Here is a 27,795-nt window from a genome sequence, read left to right on the forward strand (position 1 = left end):
CCGAGCATCTGAGCTCTGGGTATTTATACCAGAATGACAATGCAACATACAATTCAAAGCAGAGTAACTTTTGTTTCACCCCATATGAGATAATGGACTTTTACACTTAGACAGGTAGAATAACGTAGTTTCCTGTGGGATGGCGACAGAGCGTTCACACATGATAATGTCTGGTCTGGGTCTGACAGACTGACACAGATCAAACTTAAAAACATATAATGAGAATATTTTTGTCACAACATGAATATACTTACATTTCCATCACGTTCTAGTTTTGAACTTGCTTAGAGAATCCTTTAGAACAAACATAACCTGATAAGCAGGTACAGCAGTGGAAAACCACTGGTGCGTGACTGGGGTGTGGTTAAACAAATAACGCCTCCTATTATTATTATTTTCAGGTTACTGGTTCCTGGTCTAAAATCATTGTTGTCATGTGAGGCTGTCCCTATAGCACCTCCAGGTAAATATATGAATCGTTACTTCTCCTTTTTTTTTTTTTTTTTTTTTTTTTTTTTTACAAATTGTGATTGCTCTATATATGCCAATACTACACTGCAAAAAAAAATTAAACCAGTTAATCTTAGTTTCAGACTTGTTTACGCCATGTAATTTATTTCAAAACTCAAAAATGTCATTCAGCTTGTAACATATATTCTACATTGTGGGGTCAATTTAATTGTGCATAGTCTCAACTATTTAAAGATAGATTAATATTCTAATATTCTTCTAATATTTGTTTTACAAATACTTTAACCCAGGTTACAAAAATGCGCTTAAACTGGAGCAAATCGTATATTCCTGTCAGTCCCTGTCCATGAACTCACCATCTAGTCACGTGACAGATGCGCACGGTAGGTCGCTCTTACCAGCGCAGATGTTGGCTTCTAGCTGCGAACGAATTACACAGTGGCATTGGCCAAGAGTCCACTCGGGTACAACACCACTGGATTCTTGGATGACGGACTAGAACTAGCCCAGAAACTCAAGAACCTGAACTCTATCATTGTCAACGGTCCGGTAGGAGGTTTTTACAGCCAGTCACTCCCAACACTTTACCTGATCGCTACTCGCACAACCCGTTTCATGCGCTTATTGACAATTCATGAACTCTCCAGTTAAACTTTTGGACACTTGCTGAACTATAATTCACTGTTTACTGCAAGTTAGTATTTGGCGTGTGAAATTGCACTGAATTGTTTTGTATACTGTTCTGTTTTTCAGGCGTTTTCCAGTTCATTTCAATACTGAGACTTTTATTTTGAAACCTATGCTTTTATTTTAGTACTCCACACCAGTCCGTGGAACCGGAAGTGTGAAAAATAAGTGCGAGAGATTAGAAGGCACGTTAGAAAAGAGGCAATAAAACGGACTGGAACATCTAAATGTCAAACTTAGTGCAACTCCTAGAGAAGCAACGCCTGTATACTAAGTATTTGTACGTGTAATTTGGGTTATTTCATTGGATTATAAATTATGTAAAAACGAATTTGTAAAGTTAACAAAAGACGTTATTAATATAGTAGTCAGCAACGTTATTTATGTTTAAGTCATTGTTTGTGTCATGCAGCTTCAGATCATATGCTAATGTTAAGAATGGCCTGCGATACATTTATAAATGTATTTAAAATAAGCCACCTTTCTTTGGCAATTTGTTGTAACTGTTTTAATGACTAGTTACAGAGCTCACAATACTACATTATTACAAGAGATCGCCTATTGTACCTTTCATTTTTCTGCATTCTGATGATGAGTATTAAAGCTGAAAACTACAACAACTGTCTGGTCATTGAATCACTCTAGATTTTTGTGAACTGTGTATTTATTTGTGAATAATAGTTGAATTTGGGTTTATGTGTTGTATGTCTTCACTTTCGCACTGTAAATATAAGGCACAAGCGACAACCCAAAATTCTGTCTCTGTTTGTATTGTTACTGTCAGACACCTCAGAGAGTGCAAACCTTGTCTTCTGATGCAGCCCATAACCCCTTCTTTAACTCTTTTGAGGCACAATCCAAGTTATGCTACATAGGCAGGATCTTTTTCAGTATTAGTGGGGAAGTATTTTTTACTGCAAAACACCATCTGTCTCTCCTACTTTTGCAACAACTAATAATAAAGCTACTACTGCTGCTGCTGCTGCTACTGTATTTTCTTTTAATACACTTTTAATAATGCTCTCATAAAATTGTATGTTTGTTGTCTTTTCAGAGCCTGCAGTGGACACCCACCTCTGTCACCCTCAAGTTTAGTGTCTTGTAGTACACTCATTCTGTCACTATGTTTTCCTCAGATTCAAAATCCGATCTAGAAAATGCCTATGTCTCCTTAATGAGAGGAATAAAACAGTTAGATCTCCGTGGTCCTAGTATCCCATGTGACCTGGTTTTAACCGGAGACCATGCATTCCCATTGGCAATGAACAAACATGGACAGGTACTGTTAGCAGCTTCTATGTACGGCTTGGGACGCATTGTTGTTCTAGGGCATGAGGCTTTCTTGGGTACACTAACAGATTTCGTTGGAGGCGCTATCAGTTGGCTCAAACAGGGGAAATCGCAAAATATATCTGTTGGTGTTCACGTGCATTCCAAACATGTTGCAGAAAAACTCCACTCTAAATTCCAGTTTAAAGTAATGAATGATTTTAGCAGCGATCAAGGCATTGGGGTCTATGTAACTGATGCTTACTGTGTTGAGAGCAAAGCAAAAGACATAATTGAGTTCATGAAATCTGGAGGAGGGGTGCTGATCGCAGGACAGGCCTGGTCCTGGGCAGAGGGACACCCCAAAGACAACACACTGCTGCAGTTTATGGGGAATAAAGTGTCTGGAGTGGCTGGAGTCTACTTCTCCAGACACAAAGGAGACGCAGAGTGCATCCCGGTCTATCCCAAAATCCCTGCCTCTTGGATGTCTGTACTGTAAGTCCATAGGATTTCATTGTTTAACTTGTGTGATGTTGGTCATTTATCAGGGGTGGAAACATTTTTTTTAATTAGTACTTTGAGCAGTATTTTTCAGGCATATTAGTACATTATTAACCTTGAAACTGTACATTTATCTGAGTACAAATACTCAGTACCTTTTCCACCATTGCTATTTCTTTAGCCAAGGTTGCCACAGTGAAGTAGTGATTTGGAAAATGCTGGCTGCCTCTTCCTGTCTCAGCCATGTGTGTCTTGCCAAGGGGCACAATGACAAAATGGGTTTTCAACTGCAACCTTCGTGTTAATAATGCTATACTATGAGTCATTGCTGTCAATGCTATACTGTGATTCATTCGAGGCAAACCATTAACATCTCCATCATAGACTGTATATGTAAATGGACATAGCTAACCCGTTAGCTGCTGCGTTCCAAATAGGAAGTGAGCATGGATGCACTTCCGGCTCCATCGACTCCAATTTCCTTATTTAACTGTCACCCCTCTCTCTGTAACTGCTGTTGTCAGGGTCATCATTTTGGCATTACTATATTTGTATTAAACCACTCTACATGATCCTGGTATTTTTATTTTGCTTTTTTTTCCCCCTAAATCAAGATATGAACATTAATAACCTACAAATCAGGTGCCTTTATCCCCAAGGTCACTCCCCTTTAGCAACAGTTTTGATTGATAGGGTTGTTACCACTGGTGCAGGCAGGAAGGGCCATTACCTTCTACAGCCTTGCTCTGGATTGGCTCTTTGGTTACTATGATACTCGTGGTCGGAATTCCAAATACAGAACTTGGCTCCAAATTCACCCCTATAACTGCTAGCCAGATGGGCTTGATTTGGCTGGACATTATGGGTGAGGTCACACTTCGTAAGTCTTATACTTCTTTATATAGTGTATGATCTTAATGGAGACAAGCAATTTGAGTGTATAAAATTAATTATTACTTTCAGTTGCTGTTATCCATTGTATTCTAGAAATTTTACCTGATAACAAATCAAATTAAAAAAAAAAAGTTTATTACATTGTATATTTTGCTTTACATGCTGCAGAATAGGGAGGGATTTTGAGGACGACCTGGACTTCTTGCTTCAAGGCATCTCAGAGTTTGACCTGATGAATGGAGTGGTGGCATCTGAGATACTGATCCATGGACCGCTGGCCTTTCCCATCGGGACCACCCCAGATGGGCGAGCCTTTCTGGCCGGAGCCTACTACGGACAGGGTAGAGTGGTAGTGATCTCACACGAAGGACTGCTGAAAAGAGAGGTAAGGAATAACAAACTTTGACTTGAAATGTTTAAAACTTTTGTGACTCAACTGGACAAGTCAGTCTGATTCATATGTTACATCAGTGGTCATACCTGCTTGACAATACCCAAACCTGTCTGATCTCTGAAGCTAAGCAAGGCTGGGCCTGGTTAGTACTAGGATGGGAGACTGCTTTGAATACCAGTGTCACACTGTCCTTACTGTTTTGACAGACTCTGGCTCACTTCTTCACCAATGCTCTGCACTGGTTGGACGAAGGCAGGCAGGGCGTTATCGGAGTAGTGCCCGAACTGGACCAGGCCTGCAAAGTCTTCAAGAATTTTGGCCTTAACTGTGAGAAGACCAAGCTCCGTAAGGACCTGAGTGTGTATGTGTGCACAGCCTATAAGGGAGACCAGATAGAGGAGATCCAGGAGTTTGTGGCAGAGGGAGGAGGCCTGCTGCTGGGAGGACACGCCTGGCATTGGGCACAATGTAACAAAGACAAGAATTATATGACTGAGTTTGCAGGTATGTATCAACCATAGAAAAGCATTTGAATTCCTCTATTGCAAAATTGGGCAACGGTTTTAAATGCCTTAGTACAGCAATAACCCCAGTTCTGGTGGGATACTAAAAAATACAATTATTTATTTATTTATTTATTTGAACACACCGGATTATAGCCAAAGGCTAATTTCCATTCGTTGTCCCAAGGGCTGAGGTCACAAAAGGGCCAAAATAAAAATTGCGCACTACACTCATTGGACAGTTCCCATAATTGCACATTCCATTTATTGCACAGTTCCCACAATTGCACATTCCATTTATTGCACAGTTCCCACAATTGCACATTCCATTCATTGCACAGTTCCCATAATTGCACATTACACTCATTGCACAGTTCCCTTAATTGCACCATACAAAATATTGCAATATTGCACATTCCACTCACTGCCAGGCCCCTTTTTTTTTTTTAGCCAGTTTGGCCTATTCAAGACATTACATTTTATATCCACCCCCTTCATATTTTGCCCATACAAGCAAATATGTCTCTATAGAAAAGTTAAAATGGCATTGCCACTATAAATGAGTGCATGTTTGGTTTCAACATGACCAGTTTTTCATTTGAAGTTTAAAATAACTGTATGTGGGACATTCTCTCAGGGTTACCAGGAAACTATTCCACCTTGGACAGATACTACATTCTGGCCAAAGGTGGTCTGTCTGTAGGGCATCAGCAGGTCATCTCTAGTGGTGGCTCATGTGGTGCTTGATAAATTGTCTTTATATTCAATGTACTCCTTTAACAGGGTGGTGCGAGGGAGTGTAGGACCTTATAAATTAGGCGAGCTCTTTTAAGGTTGACCATAACCAGTGGTGATGGGAAATGGGTTTTTAGCAAGTATTTTATAGAGGTTTTTACATCATTTTAAGAGTTTTGGGGCAGGCAAGACACCTAGTAGTTAAACAATAGTCTATGTGAGAGATAATCATAGTGTAGAAATAAGTTTGTTTAAGTTATTCCGGATGTGATGAAAATTCTGATTATAGAATTGAATTACCTTTTATAGTTACCAGATACTAAAAGTTAGTTATGTAGAAGGCAAAAGTATGTCAGCTAAAATACAGAAAAAAACAAGTGGGGCAGTTTGGAGAAAAACAAAAACAAAACTGCTATCTAGTAAACAATGAATTTTTTAAAATGCCAGCTCTCATTTGGTGGAAAACCAAGCTAGCACACCTCAGAGCCAACACCAGCACCAGCCTAGAACTGCCTCTGGGTATAAGTGATCAGTGGATCAATACAACAATATTGTTGTATCTATACTGACTGAAATATCAAAAAGTATCAGTTGTCATGCAAAAATATCAATATTTGAAAATACAACAAAAATGTAGGGTTCTAGAGCAGTTCAAACTAATTGTGTGGAGATGATAATCAAAAGTAAAAGTATTTATTGTAGAGGGGTTTCAGTACATTTTAATTTTTCAGTACATTTAATACAAAGTCATTGTTATCAGGAATTGAGTATTACTTGGCGTCAGATTGAAATAAAAATCACCCATCACTAATTTCCTATTGGGACCTTTCTGTGTTGGTATGTTCTCGATCAATGTCACTTTGTTCTGTTACTGGCATGTAATACAATGGAAAAAAACAGAATACATCTAAGGAGACAATCTATTAATCTTCTACCTGTAAAAGGAGGAGTGTTAGGTGATTAATTAGCTCAACAATTAGAATCAAGAGTGCAGACAAATAAGACATTTATGCGTTTATCTGTACTGGGACAAGACACATTTTGCTCAGATACATGGGGAAAAAAGTTGAGGACCTTTTAAGATTTCCCTTTTGTTTTTCTTGGAGTCAATAATCATGAATAATTTTTTTAATGTGATGGTTCTTCACATAAATTAAAACACATGGAAACACAAAAATTTTATATTGTCATATTCCTAATTAATTCCACACTTGCTTTCCTATTTCTGATCATTTCTGTCTATTATTCTATGTGATATAATGTTTCATTGTACTCCTTTAGGAAACAAGCTCTTGAACAAAATGGGCATGACTCTATTGGAGAAGTACATTACGGATGGGACCTATAAGCCTCCCATTCCTAGCCAGGCCCTCAAAGACACGTATCACTTCAGACATGTCCTATGTAAGTTTGCGGGTCATGTGACTAAAGGAGAAGAGCTCAGTAAACACGAAGAAGAATGGCTGACCAAACTGAGCCACGACTGCACCACCTACCTGCACCTGGACACAAGCAACAACTACAACCAGATCCTCCACACTTTCACTGAGATCATAAAGAAAGCTGGATTGCCACAGGTAAATTTTAAGTTTTATCCGTAATGATGTATTAGTATGTATTTGTGTAGGGTGTCAGCATAGATTGGTGACAAATTGGCAAAAAATGTACTGGTAAGAGTAAGAGTTCACCATCTGCCTGTTTCCATGGAGATATTATTGCTTTGCCTATAATATGTTGAATCCCAGTAACAAGTTCATATAGAGTTGGAACCAGAGGTTTACATACACTACATAATAAAACACAAGTTTTTTTACTCAATGTTTGACATGAAATCAGAATCATCATGTTTTAGGTCAGTTAGTATTACCTAAATGTTTCTACTCGCTAAATGCCAGAATAATGAGGGAATGATTTTTTAAGACTTTTTTTTTCATTACTTTCTTCAATTTCAGAAGTTAAGATACATACGAGTATTTGGTACCATTGCCTTTAAACTGTATGACTGTATGGCTTATATCCTGCTTTGCTTGCCCATGCCTTTTCAGGTCTGCCCATACATTTTTAGGATTGATATCAGGGCTTTGTGATGGCCACTCCAAAATATTGATTTTGTTATCCTTAAGCTATTTTTCAACCGGTTTGGCAGTATGCTTCAGGTAATTTTCTATTTGGAAGACCCATTTGCGTCTTCCTGGCTGACGAGATGATGAGATGTTCCTTCAGTATTTCCACATAACGCCATCTTTTTTGTGAAATGCACCAGTCCCTCCTGCAGCAAAACAGTCACACAGCATGATGCTGCCACCCCCATATTTCACAGTTGGCATGGTGTTCTCAGGCTTGCAAGCTTCCCCCTTTTTCCTCCAAACATAACAATGCTCATTAGAGCACAGGACATGTCTCCAAAAATTAAGGTGTTTGTCCCTGTGTGCATTTGCAAACTGTAATCTGGCTTTTTTCATTCTGGCAGAGTGGCTTTTCAGCCCATGTTGGTACAGTACAGTGGGTAACTGTCGTAATAATCGGTGGATCAAAGGTGCACACACAGGACTCAAAAGTATTTAAAAGAAAATACAAAGGCCGGGCACTGGGAGCTGGGTCGAAGGCTGAGGTGATCAGTTCGTCCAAAAGGCGGGATCACAGGAGGATAGACTGACGATCTGGCAGTGTGTGGAGAAATGAAAGAAACAAGTCTTTGTAGTCCAGAGGTTGAAACTTGCTTGCTGATGGCTGCAGGTGAGTAGTGGGTGGTAACCATAGGTGAGGGTGGTGCCAGACTCTCTGCCCAGCTCCAGGCACACACAGAAGGGGAAGGGGAGACAGCGCAGGAACACGCAGAGAAAAACTGGAATCCTGACAGATACACTCTTACCAGCTTCAGTCAGCATCTTTGCTAGTTATTTTGCTTTTCTTGGGTAGATATGCACATTTTAGATAAAAGCAGTTCATCTGTGGGACACAGAACCCATCTCCTTCCTGAGCGATATGATGGCTGGACATTCCCATGGTGTTTATACTTGTGTATAGTTGTTTGAACAGATGAACGTGGCGCCTTCAGGTATCTGGGAATTGCACCCAAGGATGAACCAGACTTGTGCAAGTCCACAATTCTCTTCCTCATATCTTGGCTAATTTTCTTTTGACTTTCCCATGTTATTACACAACGAAGCAGTGTGTTTCAGGTGTGCTTCACATACACCCACAGGTGTGTCTCTAATTAACTCAAATGTTGTTATGATCAGAAGCTTCCAAAGACATGACATCATCATCTGGGCTTACCTTCTGACTTTGAAGGAACTAATGAAAAATTGTTGTTATTCTGGCATTTAGCAAATATAAATAATTTAGATCAGTGGTCCCCAACCACCGGTCCGTGGATCAATTGGTACCGGGCCACCGGCCGTCCAAGAAATAATTAATTATTTCCGTTGTATTTATTATCTGAGTCTGAACAATCGTTTATTTTGAAAAATCTTTTATTTTGAAAAAATGACCGGATTCTCTCGGTTACATTTCCGTCACTTGAGCACCGACAACTTAACCACTTAGCGTTCCGACGGCCCGCCCGCGACGGCCTTTAGGTTACAACTTTACAGCAATGTACGTGTTTTTCTGCGTCACCCACACAAACATTCTACACATCAAATGAAAGCTACGGCATTCATTTTTCTGAATATGTTGGCTCAAACGTTTTTTACAGAGAGGTCAGAAATGTGGATTTGGACTTCACTTACCATTGAGCGCTCTGGTTCTGTCAAACATCAACTTATTCACACAAAGTTGGTCTCATTCGTTCCGTAAAGGTCCAGAGAATATAATCCAGTCAAGAAATTATGTCCACAAAGGAAGTTAGAGCCTCCATGTCCAATCTGCTGCAGGAAAGTGAAATCTGTTCCGTCACTTCTCTGCATTTCTTTTGTCAGTTTCAGGCATATAAACTTCTGACAGTGCCAACTTTGTTCCTCTGTGTGAAACAAATTTGTTAGCTTGTGATTGACACCAAAGTTGGCCAATAAGGTGGGGGCTGTGGGTTACTGGAGCCGCGGACAGTGAGTGAGAGCTACAGATGACTGAAAGAGTACGCCCCACTCTTCCCCCTTGTAGAATCAAGCTGTTACATTACACACGTTTAGTGATGTTTTCCCCTTAAAGCCCATGAACTGCGGAACACGCTGATGCGTGACATGCAGTGGTTTACTGTAAACAGACGGAGTGTGCTACGCGCGTAAAAAGACGAGACTGGATATAAAGATCCGCACATAAAATTACGTGCACGTATTGCGTAATTTTACGCAGCAGTTTTGCGTTTTTATGTGTGTTCCAAAGTGTATAAATGCTCTGCAGACAAACTTACAGTGATTCTGACACCTGAGGGTAAAACTATAGGGTGTTACCTTTACAAAGACCCCAAACTAGTGCAGTTACTACTGAGGGTTCAATAGTGGTGATTGTTTTAATTTGGAGAGGTCAGAACAAAGGCAATTTCACCAAAATGACCCGGAATGCTAAGGGGTTACAAATTAGCACTGATTTAGATGATCCTAATTGACCTAAAACAGGAAAAGTTGTGTCTGATTTCATGTCAGACAGTGAGGAAAAAAAAGCCTATGTGTTTTTTTATATAGTGTATATAAACATATGGTTTCAACTGTAGATGTTGTGTCATTGGGCAAGACATGACTCCTCCGGACACCTTATTACTTCTGTGAATTTGACGATATACCATATATTTACCACTTATGAGTCTGACTAAATAATCACCTTTCAAGATGTTTGCTCTTAACAATGTCCTCTCTGCTATTTGGACTACAATCAACAATAATTAGCCTGTCATAACATTTCTTCTCGTTGCATAACTTGCACCTCCTCCCCAAACTAATATTGTTTGTGTTACAGGCGTGTGAAAGCTGTCCTGTGAAGACTCCTAGAGACAAGTGCCTATTGAATGTTGGGACAGAGGTGTATAAGGCCTGCCAAAACAAAGATGAACTGCTGCCCTACCTCATCAAAGACAACCCACTGTTGCCCGTCATTTACAACCACAGGGTCAGCATAAACGTAGACACAGCAGGTATGAATATCTACCAGCAGTGACAGTTGGTAGATTGTACAGTTAAAGGTACACTATGTAACTTTTTGGGTCGAGTGTCCATCACCTACTTCTCTCCATGGAAATGTTATGTTCTGCATTAAATGTGCCACCATCTAGCATTAACCTTATCTGTCTTGCATATATTCAGTTACAGGTGTTTTTATTGTTAAAATACCTTTAAGAACATCTATACATGCTGTGAATACAGAGCAGGGTCACTTCTTCACTTGGCCTGATAGTGTCACTCTATGGTTTGTCTCCATGGAGACAAGGTTTCAAGCCATACTGTGGAACATTCCAGGCAAAGCAGTAACATAACCATGGACATAAGTAGGTGGCTGACCCTCCGCCAAAAAAATGTATTGGCTTGTCCAATATTTGAGATTTTAACTGACAACCCACTAAGCTAAAGCTTAACCCACTAATCCACTGCCACCTCATATTTTGACATTTTACTAAATACAAATCAAAACTATATTCAAGCTGAAGTAAACAATACAAATTTAACAATACAAACTTTACGCTTGTAAAGAGCTATAAGAAGTTTGTCAGCACATGATTAACTTTTAGTCAAAATTCTAAACATTGTTGCTACTCATTGCAATACTGAATCAAATACATTTTATGAAACCTTTCTATCAGGTGGAGAGGAGTGGGTGAGCACTGGCTTGTATCTGTCTCCTGGGATGAAGACCTACATTTCCATACCTGCAAGCATTGTTGACAAGAAGTGGAATGTACAGTATATTGATCAACATATAGTTATCATGTAATCATGCTAGTTACATGAATTATTAACAACTATTTTCCATACATTTGTAGGTGCAGATTGGATGTCAAATGGACAATCTCATGGGAGCCAATGTGTTGAAGAGGGCTCCGCGTGTCTGTGAGAGATTCCCAGTCTCTTCAGAAATGATGCTGGTGCACAACCTTTGGGGAGGGCTTATTTACCTTGTTGCTCCTCCCAACACTCAGGTGCAAGGGGTGGAGGTTGTAGTTCAAATGGCTGTACCTGTTCCATATTACAAATCAGGTGAGTGAGTGGAATTGTTGTTTTATTTCTATGCTCTTTGCTTGAGTCCAGATACAGTGCAGGTGTTTAAAATGTGGCCACCTATACACTTTCAATGAAGTGAAATCAGAATAAGGCAAAGGGATTAGAAAGAAAACTTATATGTAATTTTTGTCTACTACCTGCTGGTCTCTATGGAAATGTTATTGCTTTAACTAGAATGTTCCACTGTATGTCATTCAACATTCTAATCTTGTATTTATTCAGCCACAGTTGTTTTTGCTCAAAAATACACAAATAAAAAATTGAGCGAGTGGGATCACCTCTGCACAGATGAGACTTGTAAGTGGCCTGATTGTCTCCTAGGGCACATTACATTACTGAAACATTTTTTATTACAGAGGGGCCACTTAAAAAGATGAGAGAGACCCGTAATTATCATCATAGGTACACTTCAACTATTAGAGACAAAATTAGAAAAAGAAATCCAAAAGATCACATTGTCTGATTTTTGAAGAATTTATTTGCAAATTATGGTGGAAAATAGTGAATTTTGGAGTCTGTCTGAGGTTGTGCACAGGTGTCTTTTATACTGATAATGAGTTCAAACAGGTGCCATTAATACAGGTAACGAATGGAAGGCAGAGGAGCCTCTTAAAGAATAAGTTACAGGTCTGTGAGAGCCAGAAATCGTGCTTGCTTATTTTACCGAGGAATTTACCAATTAATTCATTAAAAATCCTACAATGTGATTTCCTGGATTCAATCTCTCCATTCTGTCCCTCATAGTTGAAGTGAACCTCTGATGAAAATTACAGGCCTCTCTCATCTTTTTAAGTGGGAGAACTTGGCAGAATTGGTGGCTGACTAAATGCTTTTTGCCCACTGTATGTACACTACCAAAAAAAAGGTCACACACTCTAATATTTGGTTGGACCGCCTTTAGCTTTGATTACAGCACACATTCGCTGTGGCATTGTTTCGCTAATGGCACAAGATTTATTTCCATCCAGTGTTGCATTAATTTTTCACCATTATCTTGCATTGATGATGATAGAGTCTGACCGCTGCGCAAAACCTTCTCTAGCACATCCCAAAGATTCTCAATGGGTTAAGGTCTGGACTCTGTGGTGGCCAATCCATGTGTGAAAATGATGTCTCATGCTCCATGAACCACTCCCAATTTGAGCCCGATGAATCCTGGCATTGTCATCTTGGAATATGCCCGTGCCATGATGGAAGAAAAAATTCATTGATGGAATAATCTGGTCATTCAGTATATTCAGGTAGTCAACTGACCTCATTCTTTGTGCACATACTGTTGCTGAGCCAAGACCTGACAAACTGGACAAGGCTCATGCCTATTTGCTTAGTTAAATCCAGGTGGCGACATATATGTATGTGTGTGTGTATGTATAGTTATATATATGTATAGTTTATATATATATATGTGTGTGTATATATATATATATATATATATATATATATATATATATATATATATACACACACACAGACACTCACTAGTCCTTGGCCTCCTTCCTTACGGCTTGCGTACAGTCTCGGGGTGCTGGATTTGGGATGGAACCCGCCATGCATGGTCAGGAGTTTTCGGGTCTTAACATCTGTGGTCTGTATCTCCTCCTTTGGCCAGCTTACGATTCCTGCTGGGTATCAAATTACTGGCAGGGCGTAGCTGTTTATTGCTGGGTTTGTTCTTGCCATTGAGCTGACTCCTTAGGACTTGCCTTACTCATTCCTTCTTTCCTCTTCGCCATTTGCTTGTGGGATACCAAGGTACTTGTAGCTGTCCTCAATGTCTGCTATTGTTCTTCTGGGAGGGAGACCCCTTCTGTGTGGACTACCTTCCCTCTCTTTGTCACCATCCGGCTACACATCTCAAGCCCAAATGACATTCCAGTGTCTGTGCTGTAGATCCTGGTGGTGTGTATCAGTGAGTCGATGTCTCGCTGATTCTTAGCATACAGCATGATGTCATCCATGTAGAGGAGGTGACTGATGGTGGCCCCATTGCTGAGTCGATATCCATAGCTAATGTTGTTGATTGTATAAACCTGCACATAATGATTTTTATATTAGTTTGGACTGGGGGGGACATTTGTATGGCAAATCGGTAGTCGTATATTGTAATTGTTAATTGATATGTGTTTTTTAATGTGTGTTCACCTGCTCAGGGACTGCAGATGGAAAGTAGCAGTAGCTAAATCTGGTGCAAATCATCTTTTCCTTGTAAGATTAATAAATTTGTACATGGTCCCTGTCAAATAAAGAATAAAGAAAGAAAGAAATTTGGCTGAGGGGGTTCAGGCCTATGCAGAACAGCAGTGAGGACAGTGCGTCTTCATGGTATATGCCACATTTGATGGTCACTTGTGCAAGTGGCTTGCCATTGGCCTCAAGGGTGCTTTTCCACAACCTCATTGAGTTTGCAACTAAGGCTCTTAGAATCCCGTTAATGTTGTACAGCTACAGGCATTCAGTGATTCATGTGTGTGGCATTGAGTCGTAGGCTTTCTTGTATCAATCCAGGTAGTGCACAGGTTGGTTTTAGGGGTTCTGCAGTCTCGAGCGACTGTTTGGTCAACCAGGAGCTAGTGTTTGGCTACCCTGGTATCTTTGCCAATGCCCTTCTGTGCTATGCTCATGTATTGAGCCATGTGCCCGCTTATCTTAGTCACGATGATGACTGACATGTGCTTCCATGTTATCAAGAGACAGATTATTGGCCGATAGTTGGATGGTACTGTACCCTTTGAGGGATCCTTCTGGATCAGGATCGTATGCCCTTTGGTTAGCCACTCAGGGTGAGTCCCATCCATTAGCAGCTGATTTATTTGTGCTGCCAGGGTGCTCTTTTAGTTCTTTTTTAGTTCAGTCTTTGATTATGAGACATGAATTTATGGAGTCCGGCAGCGTATTCCACTGCCTTCACTAAAAAAGCCGATTGTCCAAAGGTGGATTGAGGTATTACACAGTCATGCAGAGAGGTTATTTTTGTGGATTGCACAGAGTTTGTAGTATGATAGCTCAAGTCTTTCAAAGAGTCAGGAGTCAAGCCATTTAAAATCTTGAAAAGTCCCCAGGAAGTGATGTAACAGGACAGGTGGGAAAAAATAATGGTGTGCATAAACATCCTGGCTGCTTCTAAGGACAGACAAGATTTAATATTTTTAATTAGCCATGCTATATTTGATATCTGTTGTGATGTTCTTGATATGTTTGTTTTTTTAGTTTGAGTCTACGGTGAGCCTAAGATATTTAAATTCAGACACATTAACAGTCCTCTCATTTTTAATAAAAATGTCAGGGGTTGAATTGTTTGTATTAGTTTTGGAAAAGAACATAGTTTTTATTTTGCTAATGTTTAGGCAAAGACAGGATCACTTGAGCCACTTTTTCCATAGCTTTGTAGAGTTTCTCAGCTGCCAAGTGACTTGTTTTAGCATGTGGGTATAGCACTGTGTCATCAGCATACAGCTGTAATTCTACACCCTGGCAATGCTGTGGAAGGTTGTTGATATAGAGACGAAATAGCCCTGGGGGACACCCATTCTCTTCCCATTCCCATTCATATTTTTCCAAATTACTATGTTATTGCTTTTTACCTTGTCCATAATTTGGAGATAAAACTGTGATTTAGCTATTTGCATTTCATTAGTAACTTTATTTCTAAGACTTTGGTACAATCTGTTTCTCTTTTGTACTTTATGGTTTTCTTTAAGAGTCTGTTTTCTTCATATGTTGCCATAGGGCATCATTAAACCACAGCAGGTTGACCTTAGAGCTGTTGTTTTTAATGTGTACTTTTCTATGATTGAGTTCATTCTAGCTGTAAAGGACTGAGATGCAGACTCCAGATTATCACAAGATAGAATGTCATTCCAGTGTTACACAATGGTATTTTATATGAAGAAACATTGTTATTTCTGATTCTCAGTTTGGCCAGTTTCCTTACCACCTCAGTTAAATGCTCGGAGATATAAAAAGTCTAGATTGGAGTTTATTAGTAAATGGTTTAGTTGATCTGTCTTAGGTCTTGTTTTCACACGTTAGTGGCTCTGTGGACCGACCCCCGTACGCACTAAATTTAGTTCCGTTTACGTTACATTTGGCTCGGCCTTATTTACATACACTGCACATCATTCACCTCAAACACGCCCCATTTGCCACGTTAAAGTCCATTGCCTTTAACTTTATGTATTTCTATGACAACGCGCTTAAAGGTGGCGGAGCCCCGTGAATACGCGCGCACATGCTTGCTTTCCCTATACGCCTTGATCTTTTCTTTCACATCTAGCTAAATACACTGTGTGGACTGTGCGTGCATGTGGATCGGCGCATCTGGGACTACTCCATGAATTGGTTGGGATAGGTTATTGCCACTCCCTTCCACGGATAATGCCTTTATTTGTGGAGGAACCATTATGTGTTCCGAGCAGCTGATCTTGGACTTAGATGGACATCTCCGGACAAAAACAGCAGGAGCAGCCTTCCTGGGATTTAGATGGACATCCCGGACAGAAGCAGCAGGGGCTGCAGTCCTCACATTGTTTGATAAAGTGCGGTAATTCTCCACACCTCGGCAATAGTTTGTTTGCATGGGCCCATCCGTGCGCCATGGCGAAGGACAACAGAATCGATTACATAAAGGCCAGTTGTGATGTCTGTCGATAGCTTTGTGCTCTGTGCTGTTTATGTTTGTACAAGTAGTCAGCCCATGTGCACCTGAACAGGTAGACGTGAAGTGGTTACCAACAGCATTATAAAGAGCGTGCCATCACAAGAGATCCATTTGCGAGTTTCCCAGGCAACTGTAGGCTAGACTTAGTTGAAGATGAGCTTTTTTTTTTGTTTTAATGTAAAAAGAGTCCCTGCCAAGCTGCGTCTCCATGCCGCCATCTTCCACACGGAAGATACATAATCACCAAATATATAATAAGTGTTCAGTATGTTCATATCCTACCCTTACTGTCACAAACCACACCTAGTGTATACAGTTTAATGATGTATTTGACATAAGTATAGACCCCTTTATCACATTGCAGTAGTTGTAGCAAGTCAAGCAGATCGCATGATACTGGGCTTGCCTTTATTGCCTTAAACTCAGTATTGAAAATCTATACTATATAAAGGCTGTTAAAGCTGAACTATTCTCAGACTATTTTCCCCACTGATAAGATAATATGATATATTTAGAATTATCTCAAATTAAATACTATAGATGTTGAATCCAAAGTTAGATTTAAACAAAAATCTGCACATCAACAACAGTCATTTTACCTGTCCCCCATCTTCTACTGGGAGTCTAATATGTGCATTTTTCATATAGAAAACAGTAGTAGCCTCAGTACTGGGTCTCAGTAAAATCTTAAAATATAATCATGGAAAGTGTAGTCTAATGTGTCATATGCTTGATGGACCTGACCTTAAGAACCCTCTTTTTGTTTCCCCAGGAGTGACGTCTCTGTTGGACTGGCAGCTCCTCCGTACAGCCCCCTCTCCCTGGGCAGAGCTGGAGTTTGAGAACATCATACTGACTGTGCCCTCAGAGGTCATCTGGTGTCTGGACCGTCCCGATGAGTTAGCTGCCCTCTGGGACACCATCACGAGGGCCATTGCAGACCTGGCTGTAATCCCACATAAGTTTAAAAGAAAGGAGCGGGTAGTCTGTGATGTGCAAATCTCACATGGTAATGTTTTTGTTTTGTTTTATGAAATATTGTTTTCTTTATAAGTGATAAGTTACAATACATTTATAATTACCTACCGATTTACTACCAGATATGACTGTAATAGTAACTTAATAACTTAGTAACTGCTGTAGAAAGTGTAGTCGTAGAGAGTTGGAAATTGAAATTGATTTAACAATTATTACAACTCTCAAGATATTGTGATAGTGTTGCGCATTCCAGTCTAATGCTATCCAATCTGGCAAACGTTCCATTGTAGGGAGTATTATACCATGGATGATGTAGGCCATCATCAGGAATCTTTGGCAGCTGGCAGTGAGTGCCCACGGTAACAGCAATGCAATTTCTCTATCAGTAAGGGATATTTGTTTTCCATATGATATATATATATATATGTGGAAAACAAATATGACTCTCCCAGTCCCAGGTTTGAAAAGATAAAAACAGAAGCCGTGCCTACTGTTGTGGAATTTCTAAGAGTAAAAAAGCCTTTAAAATATAAACTCAACAGAGAAGTTGCCTTTAATCTAAAAGTCTGGTTTATTGAATCAACTGTGCACAATCGTCAAAGAGCTGTTGTCCCTAGCAGTGTTGTCTCGCCCTCAGCTGACAAAGAAAATACATACAGAGTATTTATGCCATCAAAACAATCATACGGTTTAGTCTAATCAGTGTTGCTGGAGGCCGCTAGATGCACAAACAAGAGATACAACTCAAAAAACCCGGTTCTACTCAAAAAACCCGGTTCTGATCCCTCTGACCTCAATAACTTTCGTCCCATTTCAAACCTACCCTTCATTTCCAAACTCCTCGAGAAAACAGTTGCTGCCCACCTCCACACTCATCTTTCCTCCAATAACATCTACGAACAATTTCAATCTGGCTTCCGTCCCCTCCATAGCACTGAAACTGCCCTTTTGAAAATCACAAACGACCTCCTCCTCTCTGCTGACTCTGGTTCACTCTCCATCCTCCTCCTGCTAGATCTCAGTGCAGCATTTGACACCATTTCACACTCCATCCTCCTTGACAGACTTTCCTCCATTGGTGTCTCTGGTACTCCCCTCTCCTGGTTCCACTCCTACCTCTCAGATCGCTCTCAGTTTATTCAGCTCAAGTCATTCACCTCACACCCCTTCCCTGTCACATCAGGTGTTCCTCAGGGTTCTGTCCTCGGTCCTCTGCTCTTTCTAATCTATCTTCTCCCCCTTGGTTCCATCTTTAGAAAACACCACATTCACTTTCACTGTTACGCGGATGACACCCAGCTCTACATTTCCAGTAAACCCAACTCTACACTTCCACCCTCTTCCCTGACAGACTGCCTCACAGAAATACAAACCTGGTTCACCTCAAACTTCCTCAAACTTAACGGCAATAAAACAGAACTCTTACTTGTCGGCACCAAATCCACCCTTAGCAAAATAAATCCTTTTTCCATATCTATTGATGGCTCCTCTATCTCCCCCTCCCCTCAGGTAAAGAGTCTGGGTGTCATCCTCGACAGCACACTTTCCTTCACCTCCCATATCAACAACATCACCCGGTCCGCCTACTTCCACATCAGAAACATCCACCGCCTCCGTCCCTCACTCACCCCACACACCACCGCCATCCTCATCCATAGCCTGGTCACTTCTCGTATTGATTATTGCAATTCTCTTTTGTTCGGACTCCCACAGAAATCACTCCATAAACTCCAACTGGTCCAAAACTCAGCTGCCCGCATTATCACGCACACACCCTCCCATCACCACATCACACCTGTCCTGCAACAGCTCCACTGGCTCCCCATGACGCACCGCATACACTACAAAATCATACTCCTCACATACAAAGCTCTCCACAACCTGGCCCCTCCATACCTGTCTGACCTCATTCACATCTCCACACCCGCCCGCTCCCTCCGCTCCTCCTCTTCCCTGCACCTCACTGTCCCTCCTGCCCGTCTTGTCACTATGGGGAGCAGAGCCTTCAGCTGCTCTGCTCCCCAGCTCTGGAACTCCCTCCCTCACAACCTCCGCAACACACACTCACTCCCACACTTCAAATCTAAACTCAAAACTTATCTGTTTAGTAAGGCCTTCTCATCCTGACCACTCTGACCATAACTGCTCTGTCTTTTAATCTATATTTGTTTTTAAATGTATTTTTAATCATTTTACATTGTTCTATTTGTATTGTGTATGTGTGTATATGTGTACGGCGACCTTGAGAGCCTTGAAAGGCGCCTAACAAATAAAATGTATTATTATTATTATTATTATACACCCATACATAACAACATATGGTATTACGGAGGTTAGGTCCAAAAGATCCATAACAATACAAATAAAGATTTATGGTAAAGAAAGCCATAACACTACTACGAATGTAAAGCAAATTTGGACCAAAAACAAATCTGCAAATTGCAAACTTAAATTACATTTGGTATTTCTTATCTACCACCTACTATCTCTCATCAGAAAAAGAAAAAGAAAATCCAGCTGACCTAGTAACGTTGTTTGAGTATTTTTTTTATTTTTATTTTTATTACTGGACGAGTAAAATATCAACTTGCATTTATCATCAGATCAATTGTTTCTTCCTTTATGTTGACAATGACACCACTTATGTTATTAAACTAAAATAAATAGTACTATGTTTAGGTGGTTTTACTTAACTAATATGATTACATATACTGTGTCCAATTTTCTTATAAAATAGTAATCTATATGTTGCTTTTCATTCAGGCTGGATGCATGCAGGCTATCCTATCATGGCTCACAGGGAACCAGCTCAATCTATTGTCAATGTTGAACATATAAAATCCAACCCTATTTGGGGCTTCATCCATGAACTGGGCCACAACCAGCAGAGAGGATGCTGGGAATTCCCTCCTCACACGACCGAGTGCACATGCAACCTGTGGTCTCTATATGTACATGAGACGGTGCTAGGATTTCCAAGAGAACAGGTATTTTGTGTTTGTGTCCTTACTCTAAATCAGTGGTTCTTAACCTTGTTGGAGGTACTGAACCCCACCGGTTTATGCACATTCACCGAACCCTTGTTTATTGAAAAATATTCTTTTTTTTTTTTTTTTTTTTTTCAAATTCAAGACATATGTATGTTTTACTGGTGCACAAAATGAATCATGCATTAACATCACTGTGTTCAAAGAATAAAATCAATACAATGCATGACCTCACAACAAATTACATACATACCTTTTCACAAAGACATGATCTTTTTTAATTCTACCACACTGAAATTATTTACATTTTTAACCTTATGTATTTCAATAATGAACTTATTGTATTTATGCTATTTATTATTTTTAACATTTTAACACACACCCATCACCTAATTTCCATCACGCTACAGGGGTCGGCAACCTTTAACACGCAAAGAGCCATTTGGACTCAGTTTCCACGGAAAATAAAACACTCGGAGCCACAAATACTTTTTGACATCTAAAATGAAGATAACTTTGTATATAATTATAATAATAATGTAATGGAATAATGTAGGTTTTATTTTCACGGACAAGCCTTATGCACATGGCAGATAAATATGGTAAAAATAAGTTAAGTGCATAAAAAATACAACTCACCACACCGCTGCATCAGAGGGAGCCCTGCACTTGTTTCTTTGGGATGAGGTGGTCTCATCGAGAAGTGATGAGAGACAATGACACCCGCAGTGTGATTATGTCTAGTCTGCTCCTCAGTTTCTTTAAAAAAAAAACTCTAAAGGTTTATCTTTTAATCCCAGGTGCTTAGTCTCCATGTGCCAAAGTAGTTTTGAAGGTTTCATTGCCTCATTTGCTTTTCCCACATATTACGCAGAGCGGACTCTGCGCGTGAGAGTCACCTGTAGCGACAAACCCATATTTAAGTAGGACTCCTGGTATTGTCTCTTAAATATAGCTTCCTTTTTCTTGGAGGTTGTAGTCTCCTCTTCTGGCTCCTCAGTTGGCCTTTTCTCCTTTGTTAAAAAGCTCTCCAAAGACTTTTGTTTTGGCTCATTTTCACTCGCTTGTGGCTCTACTTTAGGGCGACATGTCTGATGTGTTATACATGATACGTCATCGTGGAGACAAGAGCAGATCTATCACAGATATGATAAACTTGTCACTACATCAAACTGTGTCTGTGAGGCATGAGCAGTGTTTGTTTTTAACATTGTTCCTCGAGTGTGACGCTTATTTTGATCAACGAAAAATAAGAAAATATATTGTAAATATATTGTATTTTAATATTTCAAGATCATAATAATCTTCCAGTTTAAACTGCAATAAAAAAGAACTAACACAAATAAAATACACTTCAATTAAATACCTTTTCCCAAGCCACGCAGAGCCACAGTATAAGGATGAAAGAGAGCCGCGGGTTGCTGACCCCTGCGCTAATGAATATTTACTGCAAATCAGTGTGACTTCTGCTGTTGCCTTTGAGAGACCAGTTCAGAAACACATGGCTTCACCTTGGCAAGTGCCAATCTCATTTCATTTTCACAGCAAAGTCTGTTCCTTTTCTTGCCGTTCAAACGGCTCATTTAAGTTGGGCAGGTACTTCGATAAATGGTCACATTTTTCTATAGCGCTTTTCCACCTTCAAGGTGCTCAAAGCACAACAAGGAACCACTCACCCATTCGCACACACATTCACACACCAGTGTACGCAGACACTGAGGGTGAGGTGGGTTAAGTGTCTTGCCCAAGGACACAAGGACAGCATTCATCTGTGTGAGCTAGAATCGCACCGCCAACCTATGGCTCAGTGGATCTGACCGCTCAACCAATGATGTTTACGTCGAGAGCGGGATTTGAACCGCTACTGTCGCCCATAAACACATCAAAGGGTGCATTTATTGAATTGGGCCAACGTCTGGAGACGCTCACAGTCCACGAATCATATGAGTCGGGTGTGTGTCTTGACTGCCGCCGAACCCCTGAGACTGACTCACCGAACCCCTAGGGTTCAATAGAACCCAGGTTAAGAACCACTGCTCTAAATAAATTAATATATATTTTTGTTGATAAATAAGGCATGGAATTTTCTGTCACTTTTAGTTTTATGGATAGGCCAATGGGCAGTTAAGAACATTTTGATGTGAAACGAACCCATTTACTATAGTAGTATTTTAGTCAATGCACATAAAAATGCTAATATATTTATTACTATCAGCCAGGAATGCCAGTCACTCCACCATCATACAGCCACATCCTACTTACTTGCACCAAAATATTCTATGTTTTTGTGTTTTTTGTTTTAATACAAATCTGGCTTTGTAATTTGAATGTAACTGCAATATATGACTTACTGTAAAGAATAGTTGAAACCTAACTGTAAATAGTGGTAAATAATGGAAAATTACACTGCATAATACAATATACTCACATATGAGGAACCATTTAATCCACAAATCAAACAATGAAACAAGCTAATAAATGCACCTTTTCATACATGTATTAACATTTTGTGTCTTTAATCACCTAACAGTGTCACCCAGCAATGTCAATAGAGAAGCGCCGCAGTCGCACAGCGGATTATGTGAAAAATGGTGGAAACCTGAAAGACTGGAACACATTTGTGGCTTTGGAGACTTATGTTCAGGTTTGCTTTATTATTATTACTGTACAATATGAGCTCTACTGTCCTGTTCACCTCTCAGGTTAAAATTTACATTTCTCTTGCTTCAGCTCATAGAGAAGTTTGGCTGGGACTCCATTAAAAAGGTATTCGCTGCCTACCACACAATGAACAATGTGCCCAAAGACAACAAAGGCAAGATGAACCTGTACTGTGTGACCTTCTCTGAAACTGTGGGGATGGATCTGACTGGATTTTTCAAGGCCTGGGCTTGGCCAATAGAGGGCGACACTGAGAAGAAACTCTCCAAATTGCCAACCTGGTCTAACCACCCAATGACCGAATACAAATGATACCTGCTGAAAACGTGTAAAACTGGTGTTGGGTTTGACATGAAGGATTGAAAATAAGAAATGTTAGCGTGGTCTATTTTGTTTTTCAGAAATAATTTAAAGGGGCACTGTGTGACATTTTAGTGCAGAGTTTGCCACCTGATCTCATGCATGAAGATTCAGTTGTTTTACCAAGGATGTTGCTCAGTATAGCAATAAATTTATCTACTATTATAATTCCATAGAGACAAGCGGATGACACCACAAGGTCAAGTTACAGGTGAAATCTATGGAGCGGTGACTCTGCTTATTGTAAGATAATTTTTAAGGTATTAAAAAATCACCCATAATCACCCACCAGAAAAAAGGCATAGTTCACCTTTAACTAAAGCATGTTGGAAAAAATAAAGTTGCTCTACCAATCAAATTTCATCGGGGAACTGAACTGTCACCTTTTGTTCTCAAAATCCTTACAATAAAAAGAACACATCATATAACATTGTGGCATTCAAGTAAGTTGAAAATTACAATATTTACAATATTTTATATCTAGTGTGGTACTTAAGAGTTAGGCCACATCATTTCATTCCAAGTTGGGGAAGGCATCAGAGGAATTATGGAGTCCAGTGTACTTAGGACAATGCCTAGTTAGTCACGGGGCTTACAATCACTCCTCCCCATAGGCACATTCATTTGGGGCTATATACATCAACGGGCAACTTAGATCCACCAATTTATCTTAACACATGTCAATGTCACCTTTGTCTTTGGTTCTTGTAGGAGGTAACAACAGGAGAATTATATCCTCTGCCACTGTGTTGAAATGAACAGAGTGCTTTAATGCTTACCACTTATGTATAACAGACTCAACAGTTTCTTGCCAAAGATCACAACAACAGTCTGGGTTCTGTGATTTTTTTAGGCCCATCTGAGAAATAATTATCCACCACCTATAGTTTCAAAAACTAGCCTATAATTCATGTATTCAGAATGATGCAATTGTAGGACTGTTGCCATAGTGGTCAATTATACAAAAATATATCTTTTGAATGGTCAACCATTCCAACCTTAAAATGGCACAATATAGGAAGCTGAAAGCCATAAATATTCGGATTCCAGATTGAAGGAGTACTGCATTCAATATCCTAGAGCGACAAATCAATATGAGTTTTTACAATATTTATTATTTAAAAGTAACACTCTTAGCAAGTGTCTTTATTGATAAATTATGAAATCAGTCGTTGTATCACTACATATCTACATAATTGGGCGACTTAGGCCCGTCACAATTGTTCAGTAAATGAATGAAGGGATAATGTTTATTATTCATTGTGTGTGCTTTTTCTTTGCAATCGTGGGGACATTGTCATTTGTCATTATTATCGTTTATTGGGATATTTCTGTAGTGATATATTGTAAATGTGTTATCGTAACAGGCCTAGCTACTCTATCTACATATCCAAGCCTAAGTGTAAAATTCATTTAAAATGAGCTTGTCTTTTGGTCACTCTCCTATGGCCTGCAGTTGTTGTAGAACAGCTCCCCCACTGGCTCGTTTGAAAACTCCTGCAGGTACCCTCCCATTTCATCCAGTGACATCTTTTCGACCAAGTTCTCCTCCGTGTTTCTGGCCGCCCCCGCACCGCTCTGTACTGGCTGTCCGTAGTTGTCCACGCAGCACCACGCGTTCCAGATGCGGTCAGGGATGTTCACGCGCTTCACGTTGTTTTTGATGATCCAGTTATCTGCGGATGGGATGGCCCCGACCAGGACGTAGGCCTTGGAGCACGTGTCCTTGAACAGTTCAGTCAGCTGGGACTCGTAGATCCTCCAGGAGTTCTGGTTCAGTTTGGGGTTTTGGGGGATGACATTGGTCAGAGTGAAAGTGGCGTTACGGCTCGGCACTGTAAGACAGTGGTTGAAAATTTATAAATCAGTCATATGGGATCTTAGATGTGATGATGTGGATTTTATCAGATACAAGTCAAAAACTGAAGCACACCTTTGTCATGTTGGCTATTACTTAATAATAGTTTATGTTCAGTCAAGAATTTACTATGATAATACTTTGGAGGTAACACTTTTTTATTATAACCGCATAATGATTAACCTTGTAAAACAAAATAATATATCTTTTGATTGGGAGTCCTCAAAATGTTGCATACAACTGGGAAGCTGTAACCCATGAATATTCTGCTGCCCTCTTCTGGCCAAACCCCTGTATAAGCTGCCCCGCACATTACCTGGGTGGTGCCCGTTGGGGTTAAGGTGCCCTCTGTCAAACCCAGAGTGGGTGTAGTCCTCGTTCAGAGCCTGCTTCTCTCCCAGGTACACCCCAGGGTTGTCCTTTCCCAGCCAGTACCCATCCTTCATCTCAGCCTGCCAACTACTGTTCACCAGCTGAAACAACCCGGAATGTATCAATGATCTATGTTTAATTCTGTATCATGCAATATCAGTTCACAGAGCTGGGTAGTATATTAACTGAGTAACTTTTGTAATTTACTCACAGTGGAAGGAGTTTAAAGTGTCAAAAGCTACTTTCTACTTTTACTTAAATATTATTTTGTAAGTAACATTGAGTACATTATTGAGCTACTCTACCCACTTCTCTCAATTCAGTCATTTTATTGTTAGGAATTATTTTAGTTACATGGGTAATATATGACAATATTGTGAAATAAATTTAATAGTGTAAAAGTAATTTCACCAACCTGAGGCTCCACAAACCACCTCTTCTCTCTGCCTCCTCCGTTACTTGGTTGGAAATAATAGGCAGAGTAAACGGCAATGCGGTGCTTGGTGTCGTACAGAGTGGCAAAGTGGTACCTAAACAAATCATTATTATTACTGAATGCATAAAGAAGTAGATAACTGACGAGAAATGAAAGATGAACAAGCAGTATCATGTACTCCTAACCTGTTGACAAAGCGCTGGCAGAGTCGGGCGGCATTGGGTGTAGAAGCTCCCCATGCTGGCACTTTCTCTTTGTAGAAGAACTCTAGGCATCCAGGTGCATCCTGAGAAAATATAATTATTGTGGTTTTTCAAGTCTGAATCCAAGTCACTTGACCAGTCAGATGTGAGTCCAAGTCATTAAAATAAGGTTTGAGTCCGAATACAAGTCCAGTCCTTTTCAGAAGAGCTTTCTTATTATAACTGACTTTGTTGTTCAGTGGGTCCTGTTGTGATTTTTTTTTACAGCTTTAAGCTAACTTTGAATTTAAAGCCGTCATTAAAAATACTTTATTAGTATAAGGACTTAAGAGTCAAGTTGAAGTTCAGGTCTGAGTTAAAGTTCGTATTCTTGGTTCACGAGTCCTTTCTCTCAAGCTGAAGTCAAGTCATGCGTCATTGCCCTCACAAAAAGCTATATTAAAAAGATTGAAAAACTAAAATGACGAATTTAAATAACTTTTAAAATCATTTACTTATTTTCATGTTTCATTTCATTTTAGTTTTTGCTTCATTCATTTTAGACATTGTGAGTGAAAGGGAGCAGAAAGAAGTGTAAGCTTGTAATATCTGCCCATTTTCACACAAAAAACATCAACGATTCCAATGTATTGTATCTGCGAGTGACTTACTTAATTGACATTACACCAATGAGAATGATTTACAGTGGGATGATGAATAAAAAATCTGATTAAACACAACATCACCAGGTACCGCAGAAGTTGCATTGTCTTTTTAAAATTATATTTTGTCATTCCAAATTGGTATATAAATGTTTTCAAAAAGAGTAGAACTCCAGATGTCCTTAGTAAGCTCAAGTCAAAAGCCAAACTTACTAACCTCAAAGTGCTCTACCACATCTGCGCAGACACACAAGAAGAGTGAGAGAAGAGCACACAAACTGACCAGCGTCCCCATTTTGAACAGAAACACTGCTTTTTTCCCTAAAACATTGTGATAAAGTGTTTTGTTGCTTTTAAATAGTAATGATTATGTGTGATAATAAAATGAAGCACTAAATGTCCACTCACCTTCTCTGCATCTGTCACTAACTACAGCAGTCATCCCTTATATACCACCTCCTCTCCCCTAAGCTTTGATCTGTTTTTTCTTATCAGTGTGTTCAAATTCACATAAACAGACTATTATACAACTCCTTAAAACATTACACATCACACATAATTACATTTTTATTTCATAACAGGATGAATTCTATATAAAATCATAAAGCATTTTGTTCATTATTAGCAATGCTTCTTGGAATAGATAAATGTATTTGCTCTGTGGTTGTCGAAAGTCCCAGATGTTAAGACTCCCATGACCAGAGCACGAGTTGCACGTTTCAAAACATGTGTTGAGGTCAGGGAAGAAAGAAAATATCCTGTAGTGCATTTAAGGGTGCACCATGTAACTTTTCTGGTGGAGGGTATGCCATCAGCTTGTATCCATGGAGAGTTTACTGTTTTGCTAAGGATGTTCAATATGTTGGCATTTAAATTATGCATCTTGCATTCACTCTTTCATGACAGTTATGTTTTTCTTGATCAAAAACACCGTGAAAAATATGTATTCTTGAGCAAGGTCACCTCTCTACAGATCCAACATGTAAATTGGCCTGGTGCTGTTACTGTGGAGCATTCTAGTCAAAGTTATACT

At 39.7% G+C, this 27,795-nt stretch overlaps 2 protein-coding genes across 3 annotated transcripts; one reads left to right on the forward strand and one right to left on the reverse strand.

The window, feature by feature from the left end:
• Nucleotides 1-425: 425 nt before the first annotated feature.
• Nucleotides 426-24,400, forward strand: zgc:162193 (TRPM8 channel-associated factor homolog). Of its 2 annotated transcripts, none has more exons than XM_055225920.1 (12): nt 426-463; nt 2,213-2,925; nt 3,994-4,210; nt 4,426-4,723; nt 6,739-7,034; nt 10,354-10,528; nt 11,192-11,286; nt 11,372-11,585; nt 17,039-17,275; nt 20,008-20,231; nt 22,762-22,875; nt 22,962-24,400. In XM_055225920.1, exons 2-12 carry the CDS (start codon nt 2,282-2,284, stop codon nt 23,202-23,204), a joined length of 2,757 nt encoding a protein of 918 aa, XP_055081895.1. In that variant the 5' UTR covers nt 426-463; nt 2,213-2,281; the 3' UTR covers nt 23,205-24,400. The 2 variants fall into 2 exon arrangements, with proteins under 2 accessions (XP_055081895.1, XP_033832545.1); XM_033976654.2 differs by lacking the exon at nt 426-463 and adding an exon at nt 865-1,020 and having other exon boundaries at nt 22,962-23,726.
• A 295-nt stretch (nt 24,401-24,695) lies between these two features.
• Nucleotides 24,696-27,110, reverse strand: si:dkey-243k1.3 (endonuclease domain-containing 1 protein-like). The gene is made up of 5 exons (XM_033976564.2): nt 26,980-27,110; nt 26,104-26,204; nt 25,898-26,012; nt 25,427-25,583; nt 24,696-25,087 (listed from the first exon to the last, which is right to left on the reverse strand). Exons 1-5 carry the CDS (start codon nt 27,055-27,057, stop codon nt 24,696-24,698), a joined length of 843 nt encoding a protein of 280 aa, XP_033832455.2. The 5' UTR covers nt 27,058-27,110.
• Between the last annotated feature and the right edge of the window lie 685 nt (nt 27,111-27,795).

This window comes from Periophthalmus magnuspinnatus, chromosome 13 (assembly GCF_009829125.3).
Source record: "Periophthalmus magnuspinnatus isolate fPerMag1 chromosome 13, fPerMag1.2.pri, whole genome shotgun sequence".
Classification (NCBI taxonomy): domain Eukaryota; kingdom Metazoa; phylum Chordata; class Actinopteri; order Gobiiformes; family Gobiidae; genus Periophthalmus; species Periophthalmus magnuspinnatus.

Bases quoted from the DNA above. Each gene is read 5' to 3' on its own strand.
- zgc:162193 (XM_055225920.1), top strand. From the start codon at position 2,282: ATGTTTTCCTCAGATTCAAAATCCGATCTAGAAAATGCCTATGTCTCC. The intron at 11,586-17,038 runs GTGAGTGAGTGG...TTGTTTCCCCAG, and splicing joins TGTTCCATATTACAAATCAG to GAGTGACGTCTCTGTTGGAC. The intron at 20,232-22,761 runs GTATTTTGTGTT...ATCACCTAACAG, and splicing joins TAGGATTTCCAAGAGAACAG to TGTCACCCAGCAATGTCAAT.
- si:dkey-243k1.3 (XM_033976564.2), bottom strand. From the start codon at position 27,057: ATGGGGACGCTGGTCAGTTTGTGTGCTCTTCTCTCACTCTTCTTGTGT. The intron at 26,013-26,103 runs GTTAGGAGTACA...TGATTTGTTTAG, and splicing joins TGCCAGCGCTTTGTCAACAG to GTACCACTTTGCCACTCTGT. The intron at 25,584-25,897 runs GTTGGTGAAATT...GGGTTGTTTCAG, and splicing joins GGTGGTTTGTGGAGCCTCAG to CTGGTGAACAGTAGTTGGCA.